Here is a 20836-nt window from a genome sequence, read left to right as displayed (position 1 = left end):
TCACTTTGTTGTACAGCAGAAACTAACACAACATTGTAAATCAATTATACGCCAATAAAATTAATTAAAAGATAAAATGAACATGGATCTGTTTTCTCAAGGTATTTGATACTTTCTTCTAGGACCTAAATTTCAAAGAAAAGCCCTTTAGAACATGATGAGGCATTTTTGGATACAATGATGTCAGAATGTTAAATCAGTAACCATTAATCAAGTAAATCAAAGTCTATCTCATTGCATATCACATATATTCACAACTCAAACAGCAATTTAAATTTATAATAGAGATCTATAATGCAACTAAAAGAAATTCATCGTTACCTAAAATTATGTAATTACACATTTATTCATAAAACAACAAAAGACTTAGGAATAGATCTGTTTATTGTACTGTGAAAATGGTCTTGATACATGTGAGAAACATTATATACTTTGAGGACAGCATTCAAAACTGTTAAGACAAAAGACAAACTATAATTTTAAAATCAATCTTGATTTAAGGGAAAGGCTATAAATTATTGGCTGGAATGCATTCAGCATGAACTCAGATTCTATATAACACAAAGCACAAAAAGAGTACAAAAGATGTTGGAGTCCAGTAAGCCCATACCTAAATTTTAACTGTAAAGCTGCAAAGACTTTTGTTTATTCTTATATACTATTTTTCTTCTGAGACAAGTTGATTTTATCTCCAAGACTTAAGGCCATTCCCTGTAAGAAAGAATGAAGATGTTTATACATAATTATTAAAACTATATGTAATCAGTAGGTTATTCCATCTTACCAAGCCCCCATTCAAAGATACCACATCAACACTGACACTAAGACGTACAAAACAGACTCAACAAAACTTTACTTGGTTAAGTACTTGTAGCGCTAGATTTATAGAGTCACTAGATTTCAAAAAACTACAGAATACATTCAGAAACACTCCATAGGAATTAATCTGATTGCAAATAAACCAGAATGACAGACCCAAAAGGTGGGCCATTTATTAAAGGAAGGAGTTATATTTCAAGAGTGAAAAGTGAAAGCGAAAGCTGCTCAGTCATGTCTGACTCTTTGTGACTCCATGGACTATATGGTCCATGGAATTCTCCCAGCCAGAATATGGGAGTGGGTAGCCTTTCCCTTCTCATCTTCCCAATCCAGGGATCAAATCCAGGTCTCCTGCACTGCAGGCAGCTTCTTTACCAGCTGAGTCACCAGGGAAGCCCAAGAATACTGAAGTGGGTAGCCTATCCCTTCTCTAGCAGATCTTCTCAACCCAGGAATCGAACCAGGGTTTCCTGCATTGCAGGTGGATTCTTTACCAAGTATGATTATCATAAATATGTGTGTGTGCTTAGTTGCTCAGTTGTGTCCAACTCTTTGTGACCCCATGGATTGTGGCCCACCAGGCTCATCTGTCCATGGGGATTCTCCAGGCAAGAATACTGGAGTGGGCTGCCATGCCCTCCTGTAGGGGATCTTCCTGACTCAGGGATCGAACCTAGGTCTCCTGTATTGCAGGCGGATTCTTTACTGTCTGAGCCAGAGTGACGTTGCATTAGATGCATATATATTATATATAATTATTAGAAATATTAAAATAGTATATATTATAGATATAAAATAATATATTGTTATAAATATAAAATTAATATCATAAATATAAAATATTTATTATATTTATTTATCTGTTACCTGACTCTTTGCACGGATTCTTATGTGGCCAGTAACAGGGGCCTCTGGTCCCTGCTGTATTGGCTTCTCAATGCTAACATTTGCAAGTGCATCTTCTCCAAATATGGAACGAGCATAGAGGTTGGCTGCCATAAAGCCACAGTAACCAGAAAGTGCCTGAAAGAAATTTGTGAGAAACTCAATACTAGAGAACTACACTTAAGCAAGACTAAACAGCACAGGTAAATTATCACCACTTAAAGCAACTTATTCACCATTTACTCATACATGACTGTATGAACTTGTTGATACTCACAGAACTATACACATAAAATGTGTGAGCTTTACTGTGTCTGTATCTCGATAAACCTGATCAAAGAAATAGCACTTATCCTAATTTGCATTTCTATATTCTTTGTTTAGAGTTGTGTGACTGCCTCCTACACCAGACCTTAAGCTCTATAAAGAACGAGACTATTTTTATTGTCTTCATTATTGTATATCCAGCAGCTCACAGAGTATCGGCATATAATATTTATCAGACTCAATATCTGTTGAATAGACTAACATGAATTAAAGCCTACTTGATTTGGTCTGGCAGTATTCTTTCACTGATTAAATCAGCACCGCAACATTAGCAGACATTTTATAAAGAAAACTTCCTTACATTCTCAGTTTCAGTTTTTGGTCTTTCTCTCTAGTCTTTTTTTTTACATACATATACAAACAGAGCAGAAAATCAGAGTATATTAACAATTCCATACTTGATCAGATATATTCTGACCCAAAATCAGAATCAAAAGAAGAGGTCATGGACATTTGATAATCTAGTACACTTTGGAATAAGTCTTTAGTTGAAAGGGAGAAGACTGAAAAGAAAAGTCAATCTGACTATTTAGTTGGGACACTGCTCTAGGGACAAGCAGATACTGTTCTTATTTCAGTAGAAAGCAGTAAGCAGATTCACACATTCTACAGGATAGTTTTTTTCTAACTAGCCCAGAATGACACTGCTTTTCTCAGGCTAAGTAAAAACACAATATACTACAGGAAATACAAGAAAGCCAAGAATCTATCATTACTCTGTATCAAATTTAAGAAGTACCCAGGCAAATCTTACCTTCTCTGGAGTGAGGCATTTCATGTTGGTTGACTTTAATATGTGCTGTAAATAGTCGTTTAAATCAACTATATTTGTGTTAACCGTCACCTGTAGAGAGGAAGAGAAAAAAAAGTCAAGAGATTATACTTTTAACAAAGAGAAAGTTGTGAATTTCTTATCTTAGGGCTGATAAAACAATCACTTATGTGTCATATTAAAACCTCCTTCCAAGCACTTAAGGGGAAAGGGTGGGCAACGAAAAGTAAACAACATCTACAAAACCCAACAAACTGTAGGCTGGTATCAGAACTTACGAGTAGAGATAACTTCATAGACAGTCAACATGTTGTATACAAAATAGCTCTAATAAAAATCAAGGGTCACAGGAACAAAGTTCGCTAGCAAGCCACTGACTCTGCAAAGCTTCTATTGGATACTGATTCAATGGTAAGTTTCTATTCATACACACCAGGGATGGAACATCGTTTATAATGTCTTAAACAATTAGATTACTTATAGAACTGTTACTCTCACCAATTTACAACAGTAAATTAACCACACCAGTTGCATGCTTTCCAGTTAAGGCTAATTTGTAAGCACAGATACTGAAAGTGTTTGCTTTTCACATCTGAGATTAATTTTATCAAAGAATCCCTCAACACTAGCCAAAAAGAAAGATAAGGAGTTTAAGAAAATCATCTAAGGACTAACTTTGTTTTCCCATTCAAATTCAGCCCACATCTGACGGAATTCGGCATCAGTGCAAGTTGCAGGCTGGATATAGTCCATGATGTCAATGTGAATATCACTGAGGACCACACAATTTCTGTCACTTGCTGCTCCAGAGACATCATAAACTGCAATTTAAAAAGATTCCCAATCACCAAAGGAAAATTTTAATTTAAAAGTTTTCGTATTTCTAAAAAACAACTAAGATATTAGCAAATAGTTTTGCTTACTATATACTGGGCTCTATTCTATCTGTTTTACAAATTAATTACCTACTTAATATTCCCATCAATACAGTATTATTACTTTCCATCTTACAGAGAAACAAAGACAGAAAAGTTAAGCTGCTCAAGGTCACTCAACTGGTTAAGTGGTAGAGGCCAGGATTCAGTCAATGAGTGCTTACACAGCAGTTGTAATGTGTTATAGACACTGTGGAAAGATATACAGGTAACAGTGTTCCCACAGTAGTAACAGGTGCCTAACAAACATTTCTGAATACTGCTGAGTTATAGTACTTAATGACACAATACTGTTTGATTCTATATATGTTTCTGCCATAGTAGAAAGTCATAATCTGACTGGAGCCTACCTTTCCTCCTTTTAGCCTCTCCTCTTGACACTCCCCCACGGTATCTACTTTTAGAGAAAACTAAGCTTACCAAGAATAAGTTCCTTTAATTTTCAGCCCCACGTCTAAAAATAAATGTATTTTTCTCTGGATCAACTTATCAACTTTCACCACCTCACTTTTGCTGCTCTTGTCTTCAAGGTTAATACTTGCTGCCATCCGTGATGCCTGCTTTGGTTGAGGACCTCACTCCATCAGTCATCACCTCTTTCACTCTTCATGTCTTTACCTTCACACTGACTTTCTTCCATTAGAGCTTATGAACATAGTCAAGGCTCTCTCATCTTCAAAAAAAATCTTCCCTCATCCTTTACTTCTTTTCTGGCTACTGCCCCCTCTCAATCTTATCAAAACCAAGGTCCTACGCTCAGAGTGATCTACACTCACCATCTTTATTTCTCCAAGTCCAATGTAGCCCTGAACCTACCACCACTGCCCAAGACATACCATAAGCAATGTTTTAGTATCATGGATAATCAATCTAAAGGATGCTTCTTGTAGATCATCTGTAGCTTTGGACACGTCTTCAAGATTTTTCCTTACTTCTCTAACCACATTTCCCTTACAGGCTTCTCCTTCTTTTAATATTGCTCTGAATAAAAAACTCTGAACAGCTTTTAATATTCTTGTTCTCTTGGATTCAGTTTTCAAATCTCCCCTCTCTAACTCTTTATGCCCTTTTTAGGTAATTTCTTCCATTTCTATGGTTTAAAACCGAATATTCATCTCTACTTTAGACCTTCTGTTCAAGTTCCAGGGTCATCTCGAACTGCACTTCAGTAACTTAAAGAACGTTTAATTTATTATCTCTCTCAAATTTGTCCTTCTCTCCTGTATTCCATTTCAGTGATTAACAAAAACACCAACCCAACACACCCAAGAAGGAAATCTGAGGGTTGCTCTAGCCACTTACTATTAAATCAGCGACCATGTCCTGGACATTCTACCCCCTTAATATCTATTATATTCAGCCCTTCTCTTCATCCTGGCCATTACTGTGCTGGTTCAAACTCTCCGTCATCTCTCACCTGGGCTACTTCAAGTCTACTAGCTAACCTTCCTGCCTCTTCCAATCAGTCTTCTTTAGTGCTGCCACAGAAATATTTAATCATGTGATTCACCAGTAATTCCTCAATGGCTCCTCTTTATATCCAGGATCAAGTCTGACATTCTTAGCATGACAAATATAGTGCAGCTGTCACTAACCTTCTCAAGCTCATTCTTTTCTACCATCAGGCTCCAGCCCACTCTCAACTCCAGGTCTATCAAACTACTTGCATTTGATTCAACTGAATCTCTGTCTGTAGATCACTTACTGATCTTTCAAAACCCCACTTGAGCTTCAGCTCCTCCACGAAGCCTTTCCTCCCAACCCCCCATCACTCTGCGAGAAATAACCGAATCTCTGCATAGACTTCCACTTCACCCAGCACAGGATTCTGTCACAGCGCTTAACATTCTGTACTGCACATTACCTATTTCATGCATTTGTTTTCCCTTACTGAACTAGAAGCTATCTGAGGACAGAGATTTTTTTTGTTCCTACCACACAAACTGCTTTTTTAAAAAAGAGAGCTTATTGACTAAATACCTTTGTGCAAGCTAATCCCTAGGTGGCCTGGCAACAAACACCTGTGCACAGTTCTAGACTTAGTTCAACGGTTAATAACATTCCTTCCTCCTTTATAAAGCCTTCCATAGTTAGCATCTTCCCCCTATGATCCCAAAGCACATAGTATACAACCTAGCTGTTGGCATACTGTATTGTAACTTTATATTACTTATTCTTCTTCTCTTGCTTGACAGTTTGAGGACAGTGACTCTCATTTCTGTACATCCAGAACATAGTACAACCCTGAATAGCACAGCAGATGCCCCATAAATCAATAAATGAATGGATTCAAGTCCTGTCCTCAAGAAATGTCACACAACTACTCATTACAGAAATTCTTTAATAAAAACATCCAAACATCACAGGCTATAAAACAATTCCTTACCTATATTACCAAAAATTATTCCATTTTCTGTTGATGCTACTTTGACATTAGCTTTAATATTTGCAAAATCATGAGGAGCAAGAGTCAAAGGAGATGGCTTTTCCACAAGTTTCAAGTCCCCTGAAAAAAAATTTAGATGTGGCTAAAAAGACATACATATTAACCTCTCCAATCATAAAACCTTAAAATACAGCTCAATAGTTTTTGGCAAAAGAAGGAATAAAATAAGGATTACGATTCAAATATGAGGATAAAAAAATCATTTAGCACTATTATGCACATCAATATGCACATTTTCTTTTAAAAGGTAATAGGCTTCTCAGAATAATCCTATATTTAAATTCACTTACGTGGGGGGTGTGTTTTAGGCATACCATTTTATTTCAGTGAATGGATACGAACTTTTCAAAAAGCTTAAGTCTTAAACTATACACTCCATTATAAAGAAAGATAAAACAACCTGAAGAAAGAATTAGTTCTTTATGTAGGACTCAAGCTATGCTGAGGAAGACAGGACAGAACTATGTTCTCCTTTGATTTCTTAAAGCCTCTTAACTCTTGCTTAAGTCATATAGAATTTTGTAGGGAAGTGCACTGTTCCTATATACAATTTGAATTTTCCAACTTCAAAGCCAGATACGTAAATGATCAGAAAAAGTCTAATTCATGTGTCTTTATTAAGAAGGAAAAAAAACTCACATTGCTAAATGTGATAATGTATTACTTTGGCCACACATGGGGTATGTATTGAGTTATGAACTCAGAAAATACCTTGTTCTAAACTAAGGCAATTGAAACTAACTAAGATATCTGGTAAATCTGTAATATAAACAGTTCTTATGTATATTTTTAAAAATTGACATATGTTAGCTCAAGCTCATTGAATGAACCTATCTAGGAGTACCAAAGAACGTAAGCATAAGAAAGTATCACAGAGGCTCAGAAACTAAGACTTGATTCAAAATGTCACGAAGGGCTCAAGAGAATCCTTACACTAAAACTTGTACACTTCTCGTAACAACCTGTCATCAAGATTTACCATATAATAAAACTCCCTTTATGGTAAATTTCCTTACCCAGAGTAGCTAACTCTAACGTGCAGTTCTGCAAGGTGTCACTGGTTTGGTTCACAACAAGTACATCCAGGACGATATCATACTGGTTGACATGAACATAGGCTTCTGCATACACAGGGTCTGAGAAACCTGTCAACTGGGTAACCTGTCAAACAAAAACAATCAAATGACTGAGACAATCAGATATAGCCTAGCCAAATGACTAGGAATGTTAGGTGATTAACAGATGTACTTAGATTAAACCAGTCATTCGAAATGGGTATAATAAAATTGTTTTATAATTTAGACATGGTGACTGAAACTTACACATTACCATGTTAAATATGTTCAGCAAGTACATTAAACACTATCTCAACTCAGGAACTGAACAGATTTGAATAGATTTTCAGTTAAATCCCTCAGCACATACACTCACTGGTTGTTACTCAAACTCGGGAAAAATAATTACAAGCAAGAAATTCTTGTAATTCCATGAAGACAAATTTTTAGATGTACCCCTACCAAAACTTTTAAAAAAACATCCAGTTCCGTTCAGTTGCTCAGTTGTGTTCGACTCTTTGCGACTCCATAAAAAAAAGAAAAGAAAAATCCAGAGTAAATATTTTAAAAATGTAAAACAACATTTCACCAAAAACATAGGCAGCAAAAGAAAAAAAATAGGTAAATGAGACTACATTAAAAATCACAAACTTTTGTGCATCAAAGAACATTATTAACACAGTGAAAAGGCAAGCCACAGAATGGAAGAAAATATTTGCAAATCATACATCTGATAAGCGACCTGTACCCAGAATAGAAAAAGAAATCCTACAACTCAACATACAGAAAACAATCAACCAGATTAAAATCACTCGCAAAGGACTTGAGTAGACATTACACCCAACATCACTAATCACTAGGGAAATGCAAATCAAAACTAAAACAAGATGTCACTTCATATCCATTAGGATGGTTACTGTAATAGAAATAAAAAGTAAGTGTTGGCAAGAATATGGAGAAATCAGAATCCCTTCTGCATTGAAGGCTGGAATGTAAAACAGTGCAGCTACTATGTAAAACAGTACAGCGGTCCTCAAAAAACTAAAGCAGAATCACTATACTATCCAGCAATTCCACTTCTGGGTTTAACACGAACGAAAGTAGACCTCAAAGAGATATCCAAACATCCACCTTCACGGCAGCATTACTCACAACAACCAAAAGGTGGAAGCAACCTAAGTGTCCATCAGCGGATGAATAGATAAACAAAATGTGGTATATATTTAGCCTTGAAAGGAAAGGAAATTCTGACAAATGTTACAAAATGGATGCACCCTGAAAACATTAGGCTAAATGAACTAAGAAACCAGTAACAAAAGGATGAAATTGTGATTCCACTAATATAAGGTACCTGGCATAATCAAATTTACTGGGATAAAAAGCAGAATGTGACTACCAAGGGCTGAGGCAAGATGGGAATGGGGAGATATTGTTTCATGGGCACAGAGTTTCAGTTTTGAAAAATGAAAATATTTCAGGGGATAGATGGTACAGATGGTTACATAATAATGTGAATGCACTTAATGCCACTGAACTGGACACTTAAAAACGGTTAAGAGGGGATTTCTCTGGCAGTCCAGTGGTCAAGAATCCACCCTGCAATGCAGGAGATGAAGGTTTGATCCCTGGTCAGGCAACTAAGATCTCTTATGTTGCAGGGCAACTAAGCAAGTGTCATAACTAAGACCTGACGCAGCCAAATCAACTGATATATATATATATATATGTATATATATATTTTTTTAAGTAAGTTAAGAGGGTAAATTTGATTTTATGTAAATTTTACAATTTAAAAAAACAAAAGTGAAAAAATTTTATAACTGTAACACTGTCAATATCAATTACCAATTTTAAGGGAGAAAGTGTTTTAGTAGTTCCTATTCTGCCACTGATCTTACCTTGGGCAACAAAATCAATCTGAGACTGTTTACTTATCTAACAGAGGAAGGATTAAACTAGGTTATGGGTGTGTAAATTTAGTATTTGAGAAAACAGAGAGATGAGAATACTTTTCCTAATGAAATCCTATATGGAACTCAATACACTAAGAATATAAAAGTGGAGTTGCCCTGTTTAAAGTAGCAGGGGACAGGAGAAACTGAGGGCAGGGTGTCAGGGAGGAGGCTAGTGTTTTACCTTTTAAAAGCTCTAGTTAACCTCTCAGGATCCCTTGGCTCTATGTTTTAGTTTACGGTAATCTGACACACAACTGGAACAAGTTATGAAATCAGCCATGGGACTAATAGTACTAGCATATAGAAAAGTATCAGGTTCCACCGAGTTTCAATTCATGTTTAATGAACCTATCAATCACAGTAAGGACAAAAAAATATGCTGTACTAGTTATTTTTCTTTTACAATAAACAGTAGGACCAACAAATTCTTGATTATTACTTTCAAAAGCAGCCAATTTAAATAACCCACTGGTGTATTTGGTATATCGTTACCTTGTTAAGTTTAGATGCTAGGGGATCTGCGGCTTCTTTTCTCTGTGTGTTACCCATTGCTGCCAGCAAACTCAGCTGAAACTGATCTTCCTTGCAGTTCATTTCATTCTTTGCAGTTAGTTGCATGAAGGAAATTGGGTCATCAGGCTGTACTGTCACATTCCTTTTTTCAGATTCTTTCTGTGTTGCAAAAACAATATATCAACTCTCTTTAATTTGGAAAAAACGATAATTTTTGGAGGCCTTCAACATAGACACTCCTCACATATGAGAACTGAAAAATCAACAACAAAGAACACAAAGCACTTTTATGCCTTTATCATATATATACCTTACCTTTTGGGATAATTTTTCTTCTTCAAGTTTAGCAGATAACATGTGAGAAAGGGACTGTCTGCATTCCTTATTGAAAATGTCATTCATTAAAGGTGAACATTCAGATAAGACCTTGAGGCACAAGGAGATTCGATCTACATCATCGTCTGTAATCGGCTTCTTAGGAAGAGAGGATTTTCCCAAATGTAGGATAGTGGCCATGAGCAACATTGCTTCAGCAACAAAAGACTAGACAAGGAGAGAAACGGTTTATTTATTGTCAGGCTTCTACAAATGCAATAACGTCACTTTAATATAACTCAAAATTCAAGAAATTAAACCTAATATCACTTAACCTGAATATTTTAGATTTTATTTTTTACACCCTTTTCCTTCCTGCCACCCTCTAAAACCTTCATTAACCCTCAACTGATAGAGAGCAGAGATTTAAAAACTTTTTTCTCTTCCTCTATTTTCTCTTATACTTTCCAACTTCAGAAAGATAAAAGAATGATTTTTTGTTACTGTTCAGTCTCCAAGTCATGTCTGACTGTGTGTGACCCCATGAACTGCAGCCTGCCAGGCTTCCCTGTCTTTCACTATTTCCCTGAGTTTGCTCACTCATATCCATTGAGTCAGTGATGCCATCCAACCATCTCATCCTCTGTTGCCCCCTTCTCCTCTTGCCTCAATCTTTCCTAGCATCAGGGTCTTTTCCAATTTGTTCTTTGCATCAGGTGGTCAAAGTATTGGAGCTTCAGCTTTGGCATCAGTCCTTCCAACGAATATTCTGAGTTGACTGCCTTTAGGATTGACTGGTTTGATCTCCTTGCAGTCCAAGGGACTCTCAAGAGTCTTCTCCAGCACCACAGTTCGAAAACATCAATTCTTCAACTCTTAGTCTTCTTCATGGTTCAACTTTCACATCTATACACAACTACCAGAAAATCATAGCTTTGACTATATGGACCTTTGTTGGCAAAGGGATGTCTCTGCTTTTTAATACACTGTTTAGGTGTGTCATAGCTATTCTTCAGGAGCAAGTGTCTTTCTAATCTCGTGGCTGCAGTCACGGTCTGCATTGATTTTGGAGCCCAAGAATGATACACTTCACCAATTGTTAATATTCTGCCAAAACTGTGTTCTTACTCTAACCATATATGTACATTTATTTTTTTGACTTGGGCTTCTGAGGTGGCTCAATGGTAAAGAATCTGCCTGCAATGCACGAGTGTGGATTCAATCTCTGGGTTGGGAAGTTCCCCTGGAGAAGGAAATGGCAACCCATTCCAGTATTTTAGTCTGGGAAATCCCAGGAGCCTGGTGGTCCACGGTATCACAAAGAGTCAGACTTCTGACTTAGCAACTAAACAACAACAACAATTTTTTTGGCTTAACGTATGAAAGCAAGAATCTTTACTTCATAAGTGCTTTAGCAAACATCTCTTGATTCAGGACAGTTTCCTGGATAATCATAATATCATTATCTCACCTAAAAAACGTAACAATTCCCAACTATATCTACTACACTCCAAATTCAACTAAATCTTACTAATTGTCACAAGATTTTTTTTTTTTTTTTAAATCCAGGATCAGGTTCATGCATTTTGATTATTATTCTCTTTAGCTCCTTTTAATCTAGACCAGTCCCTTGGTTTTCCATATTGTTTTCCACCATTGTGATGTAAATGTATCTACACATTGTGATCAGCATACATATATGAAAAAATTATCAGAAGCCTGGGGAAGAATAAATCTAATAATCCTTTGTGTCCAGATATGGTCTCCACAAGGAAAGAGAAGGGGAGACAGAGAAAAGTAGCTAAAGAAATAATAACCAAAAATTTCTCACATTTGATAAAAATTATAAAACTACATATTTAAGAAGCTCAATGAACCATAAGCAAAGGAAACATAAAGAAAAGCACACTAAAGCATATCCTAATCAAATGACTGAAACCTGAAATTCTAATTATAGTGATAAAGAGAAAACCCAAAACCAGCTGGAGGAAAACAGGACACACTCCACAAAGAGGCACAAGAGCAACATCTTGATAGTATGGAAAGCCAGAGGACAATGAAGCAACATCTTTACAGTGCTAAAAGAAAAAACTGTCAACCTAGAATGCTATACCTACAAAGATATCTTTCAAAACTGAAGGAGAAATAAGGGCTTTTTCAGACAAACAAAAACCTAAAGAATTAACTGTCAACAGATCTGCACTACAAGAGAAGTTAAAGCAAATTCTTTAGGCAAAAGGTGTATGATACCAGCGAGAAAGTCAGATCTACATTAAGAAATGAAGTGTGTTGGAAAAGGCATAAATGAAGGAAAGCCAAGACAGCACGGTGATGAACAACCAAACTTCCTTCTGCCTTGTACCAAAGGTGGCAAATTTCTTGAACTAGTATGTTACCAGAAAGCTGGTTCTCTTAAACAGATTCCAGCAAATGCTCTCCCAACTTGCAGAACCAAGACATAAAATGTTGGAGATTTTTAAGAAGCATAATTTAAAGAACAGACGAGACCTAAATAAATAAATAAGGGCCCTCAGAGAATTACAAAGTAAGTTACTCCTCATAAATAAAAGTAATTGATTAACAAGAGATAAAACATCTTATAATTTACCTGATCTTCTGAATCTTATGGATTTATGAGTAAAGCTATATATGATGGACATTTTTTTAAAAATCCTTCAAAAATCCCTAATCTAAAAATAAAGTGTCATCTTATATGCAGGTCTGACTACATGAAAGAATCTAATGGATTATTATGGAGCTATTGAATATTATTATGATTAGGAAGGGTTTAGAAGAGCATAGGGAAAATGTTATAAAGTTAAATGGAACTACAATATGGTAATACACAAAATGATCTCTACTAGGGAAAAAGTGTTTCAAAGATAAAAGTCATAATAAACTCTGACAAAAGGTTTTCGTTGACCTGAACTGAACTGAATGTAATCCTATTTTTTGATGTTTCTATCTCCACTACAATATTAATAAGATTTGTACTTCAGTGTTTTAACCATGACTGATTTTTTTCTCATTAATCTTCATTACATCACTCCTTATTTTAGCAATGTGAAAAAAGATATGACTAAAAATAAAATAAAAAACACTCAGTTTTACCACAAAGTGATTTTTTTTAATGAAAGCAAAGATTTTTTTTCAGGCAAATGAAAGCTGAGAGAATTCATCATCAGCAGACCTGCATTATAAGAATAATCAACTCCTTCAGGCAGGAAGAAAATATCAGATAGAAATCTGCATGTATACAAAAAATTAAAAACACTTAAGTATAACTTTTTTCTCATTAAAAAATATTTAGAAGAAAATTGACTATTAATAATGAATGAATGGATAAACAGTAACAGCAGAATATTAGACGGCCTGAAAAAAGAAAGAAGTTCTGACAACGCTATCATTCAAATGAACCTTGAAAACATTATGCTAAATGAAATAAGCCTGTCGCTGAAGGACAAATATTGTATACTTCCATTTATACTAGGTGTGTAGAACAGGCAAATCTATAGAGGCAGAAAAGCAGAATGGTGGTAGCCATGGGCTAGCGGAGGGAATATGGGGTCATGGTTTGCTGGTTATTCTCAGTTTGGGATGATGAAAAAGTTCTGCAGAGGGACAGTGGTAATGGCTAACAATTTGAATGACTCACAACACTGAACAGTACACTTAAAAATAGTTTAAATGGGTAAACTTTGTGTTACATGTATTTTACCAGAAAGAAAAATATGAAAGCAAACAAAGCAAAAATGAAAAAAAAAAAAAAAAACCACCCAAAGAGGTACTTGAACTGTGCCCTGTTTCCAACTCTCAGCTACTTAAAACTTGCTAAATATATCCCTTCCCAGCATGAGTTTGGTCACTAGGTAAATAAGAAAAGGGAAAGAAATAGTACATATATACATAAAAGATAATTGACTATTTAAAGCAAAAATAATAATTATGCATCACAGGGCTGATTAAATGACACACAGAAATAAAATACAGGACAGTAACATAAAGGATGGCAGTAGGGGTTGGGTAGAACGACAGTACATTATTGTAAATGAGTATACAGTCAGAATAGTCAGAAGCCATGAAAAAGGTATGAACTGCAAAAATGGGAATATATTTAAGAGGCATTTCTAGGATAAAACAGACAATGACTAGCAGGAAGAAGATGCTGGAGAGACAGGCATTTCCTTCACTGGGCTTTGACTAATCCCAGCAATCAGAAATAACTTCATAAACCCGTGTATCATCACTTCCAATGGGCTAATCATACTGTGTTGTTATTACATTACTATGTCAATTTTACAATCATTATATTATATACATATATTTCATTATATTACTGTGTTCATTTCCCCAATTAAAGCATAAGCTCTTTTATGACAGGAATTTAGCATTCATTCACTTTTGGGTCCTCACTGTTCAATGCATATAGCAGGCACTCAATATTCATGTTAGGTAAATGTAGAATAAATGAACTTACATTTTGCTTTTTCTTCTCCTGAACCAAAGCCACATAGCGCAAGGCAATCTTGGTCAGAGTTGTGGCAAGGGAGGCAGCAACAAAGAAATCTCCATCCAGAAGGAATCCTCTTAGGGGAGGTCTGCAAAGCAATCAAGGCAAATGAAACCCACCAACTTCTTAAGCAGCATGTAGCTTTTGTATAAATGACTCAAGGAAGCCTATTTCATACTCTCACTGCCACCCTTCGATGATAAAGATCTCAACTAGCTCCCTCTTTACCTCTCAGAATAAAAAAGGAAAAAGATTTAAAAAAAAACATGGCTGTAACACATCTGCAATGTTAAAAGAGCTAAATAAATAAAGAGAAAACAGTTAAAGGTGTATATTCATTTACTGCATCCCTTTGGGCAGTTCCAAACCTCTTTAAACCTCAAATTCCTCCTGTATGAAATGTGGCTAATCAACAGGATACTGTCAAAGACTATCAGGGACAAGCTATTTATTTAGTACAATGCCTAATATATAGTAACCATTAAAATTTTAGACATCATCAAAATTTTCATCATCTTTACTATATAATTAGAGAGCAAATATGGAGGAAAACATCAAAATTTTATTCCATCAATTAGAAGTGCAAAATCTTGAAATTTCAGTTTGGGATGATGAAAAAGTTCTGGAGCGGGATAGTGGTAACGTGATTTCCAAATGTTATTTGGAAATAAAACTCAAATGTCATTAGTTACCTCCACTTAGTATTTTCTATGTGAGTAAAGTAATCTTAAATAGAACACAGTTCAATGAGAATATTTATTAGGAGCAGAGAATTAAAACTATTAACATAATTTCTGGAAGAAACTTAAACATCCTTTTCCGTCCAAGTATCTTAAATAGTGAAGATTTCTATCTGGGTCAAAAGAGTAAACTAATAAGAGAAAGAAATCCTCTGACTGTTTTATACACAGCAGTATAGCTCGCAGGTCCCAGGTGCTACAAATTACCTTTCTTCCTCTTTCTTGGTTGGTCTAGAACTGCTAAGGGCACTCTGAGTTGCATAGGTGCCCATCTCAGTTACCAACTTCTGAACTGGTCCCACAGTTATTTCTTCTTCAGGTTTCAATTCACCAGCTTCTTTTTTAATCTCTGACTCTACAATTGGGATCTAAAAATCAAATGGAAATATCAAATACCAGTAGGAAGCCAAACATACTTAAATATTCAATAATTTCTATAGTTCTCTACAGAACTATTTCCTCAATGGGGTTTTTTGGAACTTGGGACTCTGCTTCCAATTTTCCTTCCTCCTCAGAATAATGTAGTGAGGAAAGGGGCTTTGGAGTTGGATGCTACTTTTAGTTTGTATGTGTTGAATGTATTAGTCACTCAGCCATGTCCAACCCTTTGCGACTCCATGGACTGTATGTAGCCCGCCAGGCTCCTCTGTCCATGGAATTCTCTGGGCAAGAATACTGAAGCGGGTAGCCACTCCCTTCTCCAGGGGATCTTCTCAAACCAGGGATCCAACTCAGGTCTTCCACAGTGCAGACAGATTCTTCACTGTCTAAGGCTTCAGGGCAAATTAATTAAAACTACTTTGAAACCTCAGTTTCTTAATCTGTTAAACAGAAATCTTAATTCTCTACATATAAGTTACTGAAAAGGAAAACACTTAGGACAGTAACTAAGCCTTATTCCTCTTCTCCCTCACTTTCGTTGAAATACTAATCAAAACCAGCACCCATTCTTCCACAAAATGAAATAAATCTGACTTATGTGTATGTAGTCAGATTTACCAACCTCCTCTTTTAATTTTTTTTTTTTTTGGCCACATGGCATATGGGATCTTGGTTTCCCCATCAGGGATCAAACCTGCACTCCCTGCATAGGAACTGTGGAGTCTTAACCACTGGACTGCCAAGGAAGTCACCCAACTTCCTTCCTCTCTTTTAAACCAAGTAGATACTATGTATTTATTTCTTAATACCAGTCTATCATCTAATTTATGAGCTCCAAGAGTCATCAATCATTATCTACCAACTCCTTTATTATATGGATGAAAAACCTGATGTCCAGTCAGGTTAAGGAAATTATATCCAAAGTCCTGGAGTTATTACTGGTAGAAGCAAGACTGGAATCCAGGTTTCTAACAAGAACTATTCTTTCTATTCTACTATATGGGCTTATTTAGATGAGGAAAATGCTGCCAGTTTTAGTATATAAATAGGTGTTCTAAAGTTTGCCCTGTTCTTACAAGAATTCTTTTTTTATAATACAGAGGATTAAGCAGTTTTACAATTCTTTTTCCTTTTTAAAATATATAACCTTTTGTTCAAATAAAATCTTACCCAGAATGGTAAATAATACAGATAAAAGAACACGTGTTATCAATGCAGAGGAGGGCAACTCCCTTAATTTCCCATTGACCAGAGGCTTAATTATCTGAGTAATTAAAATTTTTTTCAATGTTCTTTAGCCCAAACACTATTAAATAAAAACACAAAAGTAAATCACCACATAAAAGTCAGATTTACTAAAATAAAAATCACTGCATAAAGTAGCATATATTAAAGTAAAACATACCTCCCCAAGGGACCTTCGGACCTCAGTCATCACACTCTGAATGTCTTCCTTGGTACTACAGTATTCTCCCAAGATCCACAATGCTCCTCGGTAAATCCTAAGGCAAGAATACAAGCTATGAAGAACTGACTCGGCCAACAAATCTTGAAGCAGTGGTCTTTTTTTATGAGTTTAAGCTTAAGGAAGAAAAAAATATTCTGCAGTTCCAAGGGACCATGGATGAAATGTTAAGAAAGAATATAACAAGACACTAAGTTTCTTTGATTCTCTCCTGAAGTCACAAGAATTAAAAGGAAAGTAAGTGTTCTTTATTTAGGAACATTCTACGACTGGTAAACCCAGGAGGTTAAAAAATAAAATACCCAAATGTTTCCCAGAAATGTGTTGTCTTTCATTTTGGACAGAATTTCAAGTAAATTTGATTTTTATAACCTACCACTATTAAAAGTATGTATTATTTTTATATAACAAGTAATTCACTGAAGAGGCAGGGGTGCCAAATAGACCAGTGAAAAAGGAAGGAATGCAGAGAATCAAAACTACAGAAAAAAACCTCAAATAAAGCAAGCAACAATTTTCTAGTTAAAAATGTTGTAGTAAATTAAGTCTTTTCCCTAAGATTTTCCCTAAGATTTTCATTAAATTTATTTCAAAAAAAATTCTAGAAATTGAAACCCTAAGAGGTTATGGCTGCCAAAAGCTAAACTTTGACATGATTTTTATTTTTCCAGAAAGAAACAAATCTTTCTCACTTCCATAAATCTCAATACATTTTCATATCATAAAACCAATATTGTACTCCCTTCTTTTCTATACAGGCAGATGTAAGGCAAGTCTACTACAATCCATCAGATGATTTAAATGAAGCAAACTCAGCTGCAATAGTCCTTTCTCACTAGCAAAGACTATCTGAAGGGAAACATTACAGATTTAGGCTGTTATTTTCAATGCTCCACTTCAGTAAATGCTAAAGAGGGAATATAAATAATGATGGTATCCCAAAATAGTACCTTTTAAAAATATTTGCCTTATCAGATTATTCCTTGCAAGTGTATAAAATGCAGTTGATACTTAATACTGATTTTGTAAGCAGCAATCTTGAGCTCATTTATTAGCTCTAATAGTTTTGCTTGTATGTGCATGGGGTACAGGGTGGGGGTAATTCTTTCCCTTGTTAATATGGCGGATTACATAGATTGAATTTTTTTAACTAGTCTTGCATCTCTGTAATAAACCCACTTGGTCAAGGTACATAAAAAAACAAATAAATAAAAATATGTTTCTTAGTCACTTTAGAATTTATGATGCTTTAGAGGAGATGAGAATGGAGAAACCTACCTACCAAAAATTTTTTTGCTGATAGATTATGGATTCACTAAAGGTGAGAGTAGGGGTGACATGTTTCTGACATTTATTTTGTTTCATTTTGTCTTAACTGTTTTAAGACAGCTCTCCTGTCATATTTTCTATCAACTTACCCTTAAAGACAGAAATTGGTAAAATGCTTACTTAACTTTACATTTAAACAGATTTCAAACCTACTTGACAGATTTGATAGCATGAAAGACTTCAAGCATCTTCTCAACAATAAGCATTCTCAGATTATCAAAGCGCTGAATGGCTTCACGAACAAACTCCAAGACATCTGCAGCTGCTGCTTCATTACTGTCACTGAGAAATTCCATTAACTAAAAGAAAAAAAAAAAAAAAAGGGATAACAATTACACATTTTCAGAAAGAAAATTACCTATTACCTAAGGTTAATAAGTAAACTGAACAAGTTTACAAAGAAAATAATTAATACTTTCCAAATACACAGCAAAATATAAGTTGAGAGACAAGTACCATTATGTAAACAAAGGGATGATGACTTTTCAGTTTACATGCAGCGAAGTTTATTACAAAACACATAATAAAATTGAAGCTAGAGGACTTCCCTGCTAGTATAGTGGATAAGAATCCACCTGCCCACATAGGAGACACAGGTTTGATTCCTGGTCCAGGGGTCCAGGAAGATCCACATGCCTTGGAGCAACCAAGCCCGTACCCCGCAACTACTGAGGCCCATCACCCTAGAGTCTGTGCTGCGACAAGAGAAGCCACTGCAATGAGAAGCCTGCACACCACGACTAGAGTAGCCCCTGCTCGCTGCAACTAGAGAAAACCCATGTGCAGCAACAAAGGCCCAGCATAGCCAAAAAAAAAACAAAAACTGAAGCTGGAAACCCACAATTCAAAATAAATTAACTGGAGACACAAAGATTTACCAAAAGTAAAATCATTTCAGAGAAAATTTAGAGCTCAAAGTCAAAATTTCAAATTACAATAACATACCTCATTTGTCTGACAATGACAGAAAGCAAAACATTCTTGGTATGCTAATTTTTCCTCTAACTAAATCCTTCAAATTTAAGAGATAAAATTATTGATTATCTGAAAGAAACTTATTTGCCCTACTGATTGATTTATATACACAGAATATTTTACTATAGGTAATAGTAACAAACATTAAGGGTTTCACTCATAGCTCAGCTGGTTAAGAATCTGCCTACAATGCAGGAGACCTGGGTTTGATCCCTGGGTTGGGAAGATCCCCTAGAGAAGGAAACAGCAACCCACTTCAGTACTCTTACCTGGAGAATCCCATAGACAAAGGAACCTGGCAGACAGTCCATGGGGTCACAAGAGTCGGACACGACTTATCAACTAAACCACCACCAACAAACATTAGTTATAATAGTATATGGAGGTATATTTGTCATTATTTTTGTTGTTGTTTTTTCAGTGAAGATATGAGAGAAAGAAGTCAAAGTCCTTATCCTTTTGAGCTTAGTAGCAGACATAAAGATCTCTTCTTACCGTGAGATTTAGTGATTACAAAGAGCTGAGATTTCCAGAATTTAACTGTGAAATAACTAAAATTTCCTAATTTTTATTTTTAGAGAATTTCAAGATTAAGATCACTGGGATTACATACCACAGGAATAACATTTGCAGCCATATCTGGAAATCGGACAGAACAGGAATGCAATGTTCGCACAAGTAGTTGTCTGTATTTGTCAGTATCTTCATGCTCTGACACATTATTTGTTTTAATTACTTCCTTCTTAAGGACAATAACCAGCTGTAGAACAAAGCAAAAATAAGTGAGAATGACATCATGTTTGACTTGACAGCTTACAAAGTGCTGTCAGAATTTTGTTTTACCTCTTCAACATTCCTAGAGGAGACAAGATCCAGTGCTAACTGCAGAGTCTTCTTGCGTACTTCTAAGTCTGGTGTGCTCAATACTCTTAGGATGTCCATAACCAGATCCTAAAAAAGAATAGAAATAATCTAGAATTAATATCAGTATTTCTGGTCACAAGAAGAAAATCTTAACTGCAGAATAGAGGGTTCTATCATGACCTTAATTCTCTGATCAATAATAAAATCACTACTGTCGGACAAAACAGATAATTTGAGTTGCCTGATGTAAGGCAACATGAAGTATGTAGTATCACATATGATGCATTCAAACTGAACATGTTTACTCTGTCAAGCTTTAGCTCAAACGTGCAGTTTATAGGAAATACAGAAATCAGAGCAACAAGCTAAATGACACCAAAAAAAGTAACCAGATACATCCAGGAGGAGTCTCTCAAACAAGTCAGTGTTCTGAAAAAATGATACTGTTCAAATTAAGAGACTCAAGGAACCACACATCACAATTACATACATCACAACCAAGTGTGATGTATGGCTATAAATAGGAAAAATCAAACCAAAAGAGTGTTTT

General features: G+C 35.5%; 1 protein-coding gene across 1 annotated transcript in view; it reads right to left on the bottom strand.

Moving 5' to 3' along the window:
- Positions 1-366: 366 nt before the first annotated feature.
- Positions 367-20836, bottom strand: part of COPB1 (COPI coat complex subunit beta 1) — a 33350-nt gene continuing 12880 nt past the window's right edge. Inside the window, exons 9-22 of the mRNA XM_027979366.3 lie at positions 20266-20373; positions 20036-20182; positions 18601-18746; positions 17059-17155; positions 15480-15640; positions 14500-14620; positions 10023-10250; positions 9687-9866; positions 7201-7345; positions 6125-6244; positions 3479-3624; positions 2786-2875; positions 1687-1842; positions 367-711 (exon numbers count right to left, since the gene is read on the bottom strand). Of these exons, the coding sequence (XP_027835167.1) occupies positions 652-711; positions 1687-1842; positions 2786-2875; positions 3479-3624; positions 6125-6244; positions 7201-7345; positions 9687-9866; positions 10023-10250; positions 14500-14620; positions 15480-15640; positions 17059-17155; positions 18601-18746; positions 20036-20182; positions 20266-20373 (1905 nt within the window). The 3' untranslated portion in view covers positions 367-651. The remainder of the gene's footprint in view (positions 712-1686; positions 1843-2785; positions 2876-3478; positions 3625-6124; positions 6245-7200; positions 7346-9686; positions 9867-10022; positions 10251-14499; positions 14621-15479; positions 15641-17058; positions 17156-18600; positions 18747-20035; positions 20183-20265; positions 20374-20836) is intronic.

Source organism: Ovis aries, chromosome 15 (assembly GCF_016772045.2).
Source record: "Ovis aries strain OAR_USU_Benz2616 breed Rambouillet chromosome 15, ARS-UI_Ramb_v3.0, whole genome shotgun sequence".
Lineage (NCBI taxonomy): Eukaryota > Metazoa > Chordata > Mammalia > Artiodactyla > Bovidae > Ovis > Ovis aries.
This window is presented reverse-complemented; position numbering and strand designations above follow the sequence as displayed.